The sequence below is a fragment of the Phyllostomus discolor genome, chromosome 1 (assembly GCF_004126475.2).
Source record: "Phyllostomus discolor isolate MPI-MPIP mPhyDis1 chromosome 1, mPhyDis1.pri.v3, whole genome shotgun sequence".
Taxonomy (NCBI): domain Eukaryota; kingdom Metazoa; phylum Chordata; class Mammalia; order Chiroptera; family Phyllostomidae; genus Phyllostomus; species Phyllostomus discolor.
The window spans coordinates 154,435,481-154,448,687 of record NC_040903.2 but is presented as its reverse complement, the minus strand read 5'-3'; the positions used below and the strand labels follow the sequence as shown (position 1 = coordinate 154,448,687).

The following is a 13,207-nucleotide window of genomic DNA, read 5'->3' as shown; positions in this document are numbered from 1 at the left end:
AAAAGAACAAATTCTTCAAAATGGAAGTCAGAAGTACCATTTGACTCTCACTATGGTCTATCCATTTGAAGATTTTTCAAATGGTCGAACAAAGATAAAAAAGTAGTTGGAAGCTCTATCCTGCCTGCTGTTCCTTCACTCACCTGATGTTTCCAAGGTGATTTTTAATGGAGAAAGGTAACAGGACAGATGGATAATGGGCCGAGAGAGACAAAGTTATCTCAAACTTCGCAAATGCTGCAGAGCTGGAGAATAAAAGCCTCAATCTGTAAAAGACAAAATCCGCAACTGAAAATACAAAACAAAACCAGAATGAAGCACAAATATATTTTCCTTTTACAATGGCATGTGAAACTTTGGTGTACATTATTTCTTGTCCTTATCAGATATATAGAAGGTAAAACATCTGGGACAAAGTATTACTATGATTAAAGAAACTCACTAACAAATTATTTTTTAAGGTTTTCTACTATTTACTCTTATGATTGAACTGTGTCCCACCTCCACAAATTCATATGTTGAAGCCCTAACTCCAGTACATCTCAGCATGTGCCCTTATTTGGAAATAGGGTCACTGCAGTTAAGATGAGGTCCTACTAAAGTATCATGGGTCCCTAATCCAGAATGACTGGTGTCCTTATAAAAAGGGGATATTTGGACACAGACATACACACAGGAAGAACATCATGTGGAGATGAAGGTAGACAGTGGGGTTATATATTTACAAGCCAAGGAATGTCAAATATTGCCAGCAAATCACCAGAAATTAGGAGGGAGGCATAAAACAGATTCTCCTTCACAACCCTCAGAAGAAACCAACCATGCTGACACCTTGCTCTCAGACTTCCAGCCTCCAGCACTGTGAGATAATAAATTTCTGTTGTTTAAGCCACCCAGTTTGTAGTACACTTTGTTATGGCAGCCCTAGGGAACTAACACACTTACTCAGTATCATTCACATCTATGTTCATTAGGTTATAATTTGGTCCCCATCTCTTTAAAAACTCAATCTCCTCTCCAAGGAGTCTGCAATGGCTTACTACCATTGAGATTTCTTGAAGCATCTGGGAAAAATAAAAGAAGCAAAAGAAATTATAAAAACATTTCAGTGTTTAGTGGCTTTTTTATAATGAGCTTCCCAAAGTTAACTGATTTAACACATTTATCATTTCAAGATCCATTATTACACATATAGAATTTTAGTTCTGCTTTTTGGGGCAGATAACATAATTTGCCTTTATATACTTTAATCAAAATTTACCTTGGATACCTGGTGCTGTATTGTACATTTCTTCTTCCAGGATTCCTGTTCCTCAATGTACTGAAAAATAAGCTTATGAACTAAAAGGGAGGAAGGAGGAGCTTTATCCTCTGAGGAAGGAAAAAAAAATCAAAAGCAGAGTATTAATTATTCAAATGCTTTATATAAATATAGAAGCTAGAAATATTATACAAACTAGAAATACATTTCTTCAAGCTACAAGGTGTCTAAGTATCCTCTCCATTTTATTTTCAAACATATAAATCAGAATATATGGTCAACATTAGACATTCTTATAAAAACTCAAGCCTTTATCACATACAAAATAAAACTTGGTCAAGAGTATAGGGTTATGTAACCTAAACCTGAATTTAAATTCAGTCTTTCCTTACTATCTGAGTGGTCCTAAGTACGACACTTAATTCTTTTGAGCTGTAGGTCCCCAATTTGTGAAATGGGGAATAGTACCTCATAGTGTTGATGTAAGTAATACACATGACATGCCTGATAAGGAATAAGACTCACAATGGTAATTTTTAGATTATACAAATAGCTATTATTAATCATCATTCAAGATCTAGTAATAATAATTTTAAAATTACTTCTTTTAAAACCTACCCAATATTTGGAACATTACCCTAGCAGTTTTGTGTCTACCACACATTTCTAAGGATAAAGTATTATTATTACTATTATTATTATTATTATTTATATTTACTTTAAAATGTGAAAGAGTTCTCAGGGAACAATTTACACTTGTAAATGTCCAACATATTTTCTAGTGACTCAAATGTTTTGAACTTACCATCTAACAGAGATCGAAAACTCAGGTCAACAATCCTCCTACAAGCATTGTTCAGGAAAGGGAGACCATCTAGATAGAACCGGAATAAAGATAGTATTTCCTTTTATTATCTGATTTTAAGCCACATACAATTCAAGTACTTTAGAGCCCTACTCTTTCTAGGTAGCAATACTTTGTTATAGGGAGTTGCAGGTTTATCCCTGAATCATATTTATTCTTTCTACACTGTAAAGGCTCCCCAAGACTGCTGAACTATACTGATTGGTAGGCCTTTGAAAGAAATTTAAGGTGTAATACTTATAGTATATTTGTTAAGGTCTCCTCCTTTGACCCAATGTGCAAAGATAATATTATTTTCAGGAACCATATGAAGAGACTATGACCACTCACACCTGTTATCTTTGTACAAATACAGTAGTAATGATTTATGTTTTTAGCATTACAGTAACGAGTTTTAGGTAGCCAGAATAGCTGCGGCTCCTCCACACTCTAGAGTTATCTCTTGTCTCTCCAACTGATTTTTACTTTGGATACAATTGTGACACAAACAGACATGATCAATCTATGCTCTCAAGAAGCATACAACTCAGGGGAACATACAGATAATTGCAGTGATAAACACACCAAGAACTACAAACTGTGATAAACACTATTAAGGCAAACTGTAGTAAGTAATGAGAACATACAAAAAGAGGGCAAGTAGCAGAGGGAATAGGTATAATGAGAGTCTGGTAAAATTTCCCTGAGAAAGTGATAATTTGGGCTTGTAAGGATTACTAGTAAAAATTTATTTAGTGAAGAGGGGGTGCTAAATATCTGTGTTTCCTCCAAATTCATAGGTTGAAATCCTAATATCCAATGTGATGATACAAGGAAGTGGGACCTTCGGGAGGTGCTTAGATCATGAAGGTAAAGTGAAGGCCCAGAAAGCTACACTTGGCCTTTGTCATGTGAAGACACAATCAGAAGCATGCAGCCTGGAAACGGGCCCTCACCTGACCTTGCTGGCTTTCTAATCTCAAACTTCCAGCTTCCAGAACTGTGACAAATTTCTGTTGTTTATAAGCTACCCAATTTATGTTACTTTTGTTACAGCAACCCTAATGTGGACTAAGAGAAAGCTCCCAGGTATAAGAAACATCAGTATGTAGGTCCTGAGGTAGAATGGAGTATGACCGAAGATGAAAGCCCTTAATTTTTTTTAACATTTTATTTATTTATTTTTAGAGAGAGAGAAGAAGGGAGAAAGAGAGGAAGAGAAACATCAATGTAAGAGAGAAAAAATCAACCAGTTGCATTGACTGGGAACCGAACCTGCAACCTAGGTATGTGTCTTGACTGGGAATCAAACTGGCAACCTTTTGTTTTATGGGACAATGCCCAACCCAGTCACACTGGCCAGGGCAAGGCCATAATCTTTTAAGAAAATAAAAGAAATTCATTGTGCCTGACATGCAGAGAACAGTGTAAGATGAGGCAGGAAAAGGAGAAAAAAAGAGCTTTACAGGCTGTTAAATATTTTAATCATCAGTCTAAAATAAATAAGTGCATGATCGGATTTCCAACAATCATTATGGCTACAGGAGGGAGAATGAATTGGAGAGGAAAAAGAGAAGATCCAGAAAGACCAGCTGGACTGTTACTATGGTCACCTAGGTTAGAGATGACTATGGACAGAAGAAGGGAAGAAAAGTGGTGAATATTAAATTAAAATCAATAAGTCTTATTAATGATTTAAATATGCTTAGTGAGGGAGAAAGAGGTATTGAGTGATTCCTAAGTTTTAATTTTGGACCTGGATGGAAGTTAATGGTATTCATTAAAAAAGGACGTTTTCTGGGCCCTGGCTGGCGTAGCTCAGTGGATTGAGCACAGGCTGTGAACCAAAGCAGCGCAGGTTCAATTCCTAGTCAGGGCACATGCCTGGGTTGCAGGCCACGGCCCCCAGCAACCGCACATTGATGTTTCTCCCTTTGTATCTCCCTCCCTTTCCTCTCTAAAAATAAATAAATGAAATCTTAAAAAAATAAGTTCTCGCTCTAAAAAAAAGCTTCTTGAAAAAAAAAGGCGTTTTTAAAAAACATTTTATTTTATTTATTTTTAGAGAGAGGAGAAGGAGAAACATCAATGTGTGGTTGCCTCTCACGTGCCTTCTACTCGGGACCTGGCCTACAACCCAGGCATGTGCCCTGACTAGGAATCAAACCAGTGACCCTTTGGTTCGTGGGCTGGCACTCAATGCACTGAGCCACACCAGCCAGGGCAATAAAAGGAACTTTGAAAGAGAATCATGTTTGGAGGCTGAGAGAGTGTAAAGATCCTAAATTCCAATTTGGTCATGTTTACCCATAATTGGCTATGATGAAGTTAACTATTTCAAGAGAAAAAACCTAAAGATATTAACAGGCAACTCCAACAAACAGCTAGTACTCTCCAGTCACAATATAGTGATATCTACCTACTTTGATAAGCCCACCAACAGACACAGGACTTCCAATTAACTTTTAAGTCAACTGAAGTACAAAAGTACAGTCAAGAGTCACCAGCCATTAGAGTAAATTCTGCATCACAAAGGACACAGAAAATAGGAACTCAGAGTAAACAGATGTGAATAGCATGTTAATTCAGTAATGAAAATGCAAAATTTCTACTGTCTAATGTAATCAACAAATGGCAACTGTCACTAGCTGAATTTTTATTTTACTCTTATATAACAAAATAAAAACATAATTCTATTCTCAAGAATTAAGGTGACAGCCTCTTCTAAGATTTTTCAGTAGTGCTTTCATTATGTCAATAGTTACTACTGCATTAAAAAAAATGAGTTTAGTCATATACTTTTCTGCAGAGGAATTATTTTACTTTTGTTACTCACCTACTGGCTCCCCGAAAGTGATGATGAGCTCTATTGTATCATAAAGAAAGGTGAATATGGCTTGATCATCACTCCACTCAATGACATCCCACTCAGACAAGCTAGACAGATAAACAAGACAAAAAATATGTTTTTGAGATAAAAGAAGAAAGTTAACTTCAGATAACACCCAGATAGTACCAGCAACTGCTACTAGAGCTTTTGTATGGGATTAGGAGAACAATTCTAATTCAAATATTGTGAATGTACAAACATGCTTTTGACAGAAATAAGAAGTCACTCAATCCTGAGTTGTATATCAGAGAAAAACCAAGTCCAGGCAATACAAAGTGTTAAATATTTTAAAATTATAATTACATAGCTCTCTCACCTTGTATACTTTCAACTTGAGTACACTGACTCTTTCTGTTGGCTAAAACAGTGATATATACTACAAACACATGTCAACTGTTCTAGTAGGTTTAGATAACCACAAAGACATAGGATAAAACACAAACCAATGACACCAGCTTTTTCTTACCTCAACTGATCAAGTAGCTCTTCAGTTGTATTTATTTGTTTTTGCACAAAGTCTATCTGAGCAAGGGTTTGCTCTTTCTGTACCTCTAGTTCTAAAAGATTTCTGCAAAAAAAAAAAAAATTAACAAAAAGGTAAGTCCATTGTTAGAAAATTCAGACTCTATTAAAAGAAAAGGTTTATGACAAAAATCATTCTTTTTTTTTAATGATTTATACTTGAATTATGATTCTTTTCTTTAAATTTTATTTATTTATTTTTAGAGAGGGAAGGAGGGGAGAGGGGGAGAGGGGGAGAGGGAGAGAGAGAGAGAGAGAGAGAGAGAGAGAGAAAGAGAGAGAGAGAGAGAGAGAGAGAGAGAGAAAGAAATATCAATGTGCGGTTGCTGGGGGTTATGGCCTACAACCCAGGCATGTACCCTGGCTGGGAATCGAACCTTGGGACACTTTGGTTCCCAGCCCGGGCTCAATCCACTGAGCTACGCCAGCCAGGGCTAAAAAGTCACATTCTAAATGGCTCCTCAATGAGGTGAATGTCATCCATTTTTGCATTCTCAGGTGGGTTTTTTGGGGGATGAATATTAATCTGGAGTGTGGGTCTAATTAAGAAAGGCCTAAACAATGGCTCTCAAGTTAGAATTCATAAACATATCTTTGGGGGTTCTCATGTTCTTTACGATTATTATTTATTTTTAGAAAGGGGAAGGGAGGAAGAGAGGGAGAGAAACATTAATGTACAGTCACCTCCCGCATGCCCCCTACTGGGGACCTGGCTCACAACCTGGGCATGTGCCCTGACTGGGAATCGAACCAGCAACCCTTTGCTTCAAAGGCCAGTACTCAATCCACTAAGCCACACCAGCCAGGGTTCTTTAAGATTATTAAAATTTATATTTGCATTTTGATGATAAAAATATAACCATGATGCAGATTATGAGACTGCCCACCTTAAAACTGAGACATGTCATAATTTCAGTGCTTTCATTTGGTTTTGTTTATTTGATCTAAATAGAACTGATGCTTTATTAGTTATTTTGCTAGCATCAGTTTAATTTCAGCCAAACATTATCACCTGTCAAATTAATGTTGTCAATAGGAATTTTACTAGTTTTGTCATTATTTATATATATTTGATCTTTTCTAGTCTTATAGTTAAATAAAATTCATATGAGTATAAGACATATACGTCTCATATTAAGCTTACTGATACTTACTGAAGTACACTATAAAAATATGTTAATGCTACATTTATTTTCCTTAAAAGGATTCTGATATTATTCAAACTTGAGAAATATTGCCTTGAACTAATGCCCAATAAACAAGGGTGCTTAGAAAACACTGTCAAACCCAGGGACAAGGTCAAAACTCAGTCAATAATCATGCCCCCAGTCTTATCAGTTTCTGGAGACAGGAAGTCATTTAACCTTGTGAAGTTTAGCATATTTTCTAACACTCAAATTGAAGGCTGACCTTTGAAGCTCTTCTTCTTCAGTTTTCAACTGTTCCAGTTCTTTGAAAAGAAAAATAAAAACACATACATCAAAATGGACCCATTAAAATGTTGCTACAAAAATCATCTATTTATTGAAAATTCTATCTCATTAATCTCACCTAAATAAATAAACTCAGAATAGAAAGGTTTTTCTCCCCATTTATTTCCTTAATTAATTCAGTTACCTTTCTCTGCAGCTCTCATTTCAGAATCCCATTCTTCCACAAAATTGTCTTTCTCTTCATTCTCCAAATTCTTACTTTCTAAAGTAGACAATGTACATTAGAATAACCAGTCAAAAATAATTTAAAAACTGGACTTGAAAAGAATACATGCTCCTAAAATGAATTGTTAAGAATATATGATGTGACATAAAAACAGACAGGTCAATGGCACAGAACAGAGAGCCCAGAAATAAATCCATGCTTTTACAGTCAATTAATATTTGACAGAAGAGGCAAAAACATATAATGGGCTAAAGATAGTTTATTAAATAAATTGTGTTAGGAAAATTGGACAGATACCTGCAGAAAAATAAAACCAGACTACTTTCTTACACCACAAACAAGAATAAATTCAATATGGATTAAAGACTTAAATGTTGGCGTTGAAACCATAAAAATCCTAGAAGAAAACATAGGCAGTAAAATCTCAAACACTGCTCATAGCAATATTTTTTCTGATATATCTCCTCCAGCAAGGGATACAAAAGAAAAATAAACAAATGGGACTACATCAAACTAAAAAGTTTTTGCACAACAAAGGAAACCATCAACAAAATTAAAAGACAACCCACTGAATGGGAAAATACATTCACCGATACATCTAATAAAGGATTAATATCCAAAATTTATTTAAAAAACTTATAAAACTTAACACCCAAAAACCCCTCAAACAATCCAATTAAAAACTGGGCAAAGGACACTTCTCCAAAGAGGACATAGAGATGGCCAGTAGACATAGCAAAAGATGCTCAATGTTGCTAATCATCAGAGAAATGCAAATTAAAACAATGAGATATCACCTCACACCTGTCAGAATGACTACCATCAATAAATCAACAAACAACAAGTGCTGACGAGGCTGCAGACAAAGGGGAACCCTTCTGCACTATTGGTGGGAATGGAGATTGGTGCAGCCACTGTGGAAAACAGTATGGAGTTACCTCAGAAAGTTAAAAATGCAACTGCCTTATGATCCAGCAATTCCATTGTTGGTAATTTATCCAAAAACACCTGAACTGCTAATTTGAAAGAATATATGCACCCCTATGTTCATTACATCGTTATTTATAGCAGCCAAGATGTAGATATAGCCTAAGTGTTCATCAGTAGATGAGTGGATAAAACAGCTATAATACATTTACACAATGGAACACTATTTGGCCATAAAAAAAGATAAAGTTTTACCATTTATGACATTATGGATAGACCTCGAGAGCATTATGCTAAATGAAATAAGCCAGCCGGAGAAAGAAAAAGTTGTTACATGATTTCACTCATATGTGGAATCTAATGAACAAACTGAAGTAACAAGCAAAATAGAGACAGACTCATAGATAGAGAGCAGGCTGATAGCTCTGGGTGGGAGTGGTGGGGAGACAGAGGGATTGAGCAAAAAAGAAAAACAACTCATGGACACAGACAACAGTGTGGTGACAGTGGGTGGAGGAGGTGGAAGAAGGTATGCGGGGATAACTGGTAATAGAAAAAAATACAAAAAATGAACTATGAAAACAGAATATTTGACAAACACTCATCTTTCCTGCACCTTTACTTGCCAATAAAGTACTGGGATTTAATTATAATTTCATACAAAACTTGCTTCTAGTAGCAGACAGCTGAACTTTGAGCCACATAGCAATAATCTCCAACAGTAGCTTTTCAGGGGTCATTCTCAGTTAGAAATTGTTTATATAAATTTGCATAATCAAAGTTATTGTTAGGCAACACCAGGAACAGATATGCGTGCACACACATGTACAAATTTTTACTTATTTTTAACACCTTGTCGTCATCCTTAAAATCCTGCTTCCCCCATCCAAACCAAGTTTAGATTTTTACCTCAGATATTTTTTTTGAATCTTTTTTTCTTCACCATCACTAGCCTCCCTTAACATAAGCTACTGTCCTTTCTTAACTATACCAGTCTAATAACTACTGAACTTCTTCCATTTACTCTTGATCCATTTAAATCCCATCCCCACACTCCACTGAATATTCTGCTTTCCCCTTTACTCAGTCTTTATATCTTAGCTTGAATGTCACTTCCTGAAAGGGAAGCCTTTCCTGACTCAACTAGGTCAAAATTCTGTTTCAGGACTTTGCAGCACCATGTAATATCTCTTCCATAGCACTTGCTGTAATACTATTTGTTTAATTCTTATATTCTCATCTAAACTAAAAGCTCCATAGGGCACAAACTCTGCTTTTAATCAACAGTATTTTTAGCACTGAGCACTGTATATGACACGTACTAGGTATTCAGTGTATTTGCTCAAAGAATAATGAAAGAACAAGAAAGAAATAGGGAGCTATTTAGTAGTGATGCCTAAGAAGGAAGTGTGGTTGTTGGTACTTTTAAAGATGAGAGAGGGGTGAATACATCCAATAGAGGAGGCAGAGAGGTTGAATATATAAGAGATAAGGGAAAATCAGTGATATAGGATTCCTGAGAAGTATGAGAGGGAATGGAATTCAAAGTTTAGGTGCAAAGATTGGTCTTAGGGAAAACAAAGGATGAAAGAATGAACATATAGATATATTCAAGTTTGGTTTGTTTGGTAGCAGAAAATTTAGAAGTTCAAAACTAATGGCTTCTTTTTTTTTTCTGTGAAGAAGAAAGTAAGGTTACGAACAAAGAGGAAGGGTAGTCTATGGCTATGAAATTCAGATATTTATCAATTCAATGAAGAAAACATGTACCAGACACTTATTGTGTGGAAAGCATAGTTCTAAGAATTTTTAAAGATATGAAGAAATATAAAAGCTGATCTCTGCTCCCATGGAACTCACATTTTAGTTAGAAAAATAAACTATACAAAAATAACTATAATTACAAGTAGATGTGACAGATACTATAAGAAGTACTAATGAAATAGCCATGAGCACTCAGTGGAGATAGAGACTACTTCTTTTGGTAGAAAACAGAATAATGCATTAGCAAAGACAAAGTGGTAGGACTGCAGAGAAAGGACAAGATTTGGTTGGAATTCAGAATGTGTAAGGAAGTAATACAGTACATCATATAAGAAAGAAAAACCTAAGAATGACTGTAGAAATGTTTTATGTTAAGCTCAGGAGTCTGGGCTTTATTTCATAATAAATGCAAAGAGAAAAAAAGTCTTTTCATGGGTACAAAATAATGAAAGCTGCACTTCATAATTATTAATCTGCAGGTTATCAAATATGCAGGTTGGACTGGAAGGAGATAGAATGAAGACTATAAATGTCAAGTTAGAAGACTTCAATTAGCACATTTCAGAATTAATGATGGCCATCATGGGAACGGGAAAGAACACAAGATACTTTGAAGAAGCAGATATGACCGAACTTAATGAGACTCAAAAACAGTAAAAGTTTTGAGCTCTTACAATATACAAGAATAGTGATGCCATTAATAGAAACAAGAAACATTATAGGGAAAACAAGTTTTCAAATTTTATTTTGGAAATGGGAGGAGAGAGTAAATTCCATTTGTTCACACAGAGTTTAAGGTGCTTAAGGACATGTTTGCAGAGAGTTTCAGTAGGAAGCTAGAAAAGTTAAGTCTGGAACTCAAGATAGAGAGGCTAAAAACATCCTCACCCAAAATGATTATAAGCTACTAAGGGCAAACTCTGTGTCTTCCCTTTTTTTTTCTTCTTCTGATGCTAAACACAGTATCTGGCATGCACTAGGTGCTCAACAAATGCTTGATGAATTTAACTGAATTTGGGAATCATTCATATAAACAGACTTGTTAAGGCAGATGCAAGCATTAGGGGAGAGAATACAGAAATGGGTAGATGATAAAATCTAAATCTCTATATAAGGAGTCAGAGAGAGGTCAACAGAGGAACTACAAGAAACAATCAGGAGAAAAGACTAAGGTCAGAGTAGTACAACATCAAAGAGTCAGGGAGATGCAAGCTTCAGGAAGAAAATGATAATTACATTTTCGCATTTCTGGCCAAGATGGAGGTGTAGGTAGAAATCCTTTGCTTCCTCCCACCACCAAAAGGAGGATGACAACCAATCTAAAATCAATAAACAACCAGAAATGCCAGAAAATCAAACTGCACGGAAATCCAACAACCAAGGAATTATAGAAAAAATCAACCAGAACAACCAGACCAGTAAGGCGCAGACCGACTCACAAAAACTGCTGCAACTTGGGGGTGGGGCTGACTGCTGAGCTCAGGGGGCTGCACAGGGCGGGCTGACATAAGGGAAAACTGAAACTCAGATCTGACTGTGGGCTACAGCTGGAGTTACTGAGGTGGGAGAAACTCCCAGTCTCACACAAGAGGCTGTTTGAAAAGTGCACTAGAGCAGGTGAGTCACACTCTTCCCTCTCTGGCCCCTTCTGCACCGTAGCAAAGAGGGTTGCCTTGCCTGGGCAAATACCTAAGGCCCGCCCCCTTACAACCTATCAGTCACACCAAGACAAAGAAATATGGCCCAAAAGAAAGAACAGAACAGAACCTCAAAACTAAGTGATGAGGAGATTGCCAATCTATCTGATGGAGAATTTAAAGCCCTGGTAATCAAAATGCTCACAGATCTGATTGAGCTTGGTCAAAAAAATGAAAAAACAAATGAAGGATACCCAAAGTGAAATAAAGCAAAATATTCAGGGAACCAACAGTGACAGGAAGGAAATCAGGACTCAAAGCAACAATTTGGAACAAAAGGAAAAAATAAACATCCACCTAGAACAAAATAAAGAAACAAGAATTCAAAAAAGTAAAGTCTTACAAACCTCTGGGATAACCCAAAACATTCCAATATTCACATTATAGGGGTGCCACAGGGAGAAGAACAACAGCAAGAAATTGAAAATTTATTTGAAAAAATAATGAAGGAGTACTTTCCCAATCCGTCGAAGGAAATAAATTTCCAGGAAGTCCAGGAAGCCCAGACAGTCCCAAAGAGGTTGGACCCAAAGAGGAACACACCAAGACTCATCATCATTAAGTTACTCAAGATTACAGATAAAGAGAAAATCCTAAAAGAAGCAAGAGGAAAGGAGAGAGTTACCTATAAAGGAGTGCCCATTAGGCTATAAACTGATTTCTCAAAAGAGACCTTGTAGGCAAGAAGGGGCTGGAAAGAAGTATTTGAAGTCATGAAAGGCAAAGACCTACATCCAAGATTACTCTTTCCAACAAACCTTTCATTTAGAGTGGAAGGGCAGATAAAGTGCTTCTCAGACAAGGTCAAGGTAAAGGAGTTTATCATCACCAAGCCCTTATTATATGAAATGTTAAAGGGACTTACCTGAGAAAAAGATAAAAAATATGAACAGTAAAATGACAACAAACTCACAACTATCAAAAAATGAACCTAAAAGAAAAGAAAAGCAAAGAAAACAAAAACTAAGCAAACAACCAGAACAGGAACAGAACCAGAGAAATGGATATCACACGGAGCAATTTCAGTGGGGAGGGGGAAGGGAGGAATAGGGGAGAAAAGGTACAAGGAAGAAGAAGCATAATTAGTAGGCATAAAGACAGATGACTCAGAACTCATATGCACAATCCATGAATATGAACTAAGGAAGGGAATACTGGAGGGTTGGGGGAACAGGACAAAGAGGGAATAAAAGAGGAAAAACTGGAAAAACTGTAATAGCATAATCAATAAAAATATTTAAAAAGAAAATAATAATTACATTTTCAAATGCTGAAAAGAGTCAAGATAGCTAAGGACTGAGTTACCAAATGTGATGATTATGTGGAATTTTGTGAAATTTGAGAAAGCAGTTTCAGGACAACAATACTAAACAAGTTGGGATTACGAGAGCTCAAACAGAAAGGATCATACTTAGAGATAAGTTAATATATTAAAAAAACTGATTATGGTCTAGGTTATGAAGAGCTTTCCAAAGGGACTTATTATTTTGGCCATGTCTTGTTGATTATGTTATGGAGGACTATAGTAAAGGAGCTTTAATTTGCTCTAATTTAATCTCAGACTGTTAATACAAGGCTTCAGTGTAGTGATACCAGCAATCTATATGAAAAGAAGCACTTAGATAAAAATTTTCTTTGCAAAA

At 36.0% G+C, this 13,207-nt stretch overlaps 1 protein-coding gene across 1 annotated transcript in view; it reads right to left on the bottom strand.

Annotated features, from left to right (window-relative positions):
• KNL1 (kinetochore scaffold 1) overlaps nucleotides 1–13,207 on the bottom strand; it is a 61,764-nt gene that overhangs the window by 737 nt on the left and 47,820 nt on the right. Inside the window, 8 exon segments of the mRNA XM_036031771.1 lie at nucleotides 144–266; nucleotides 946–1,064; nucleotides 1,262–1,371; nucleotides 2,067–2,135; nucleotides 4,942–5,042; nucleotides 5,462–5,563; nucleotides 6,928–6,967; nucleotides 7,135–7,212. Coding sequence (XP_035887664.1) covers nucleotides 144–266; nucleotides 946–1,064; nucleotides 1,262–1,371; nucleotides 2,067–2,135; nucleotides 4,942–5,042; nucleotides 5,462–5,563; nucleotides 6,928–6,967; nucleotides 7,135–7,212 — 742 coding nt within the window.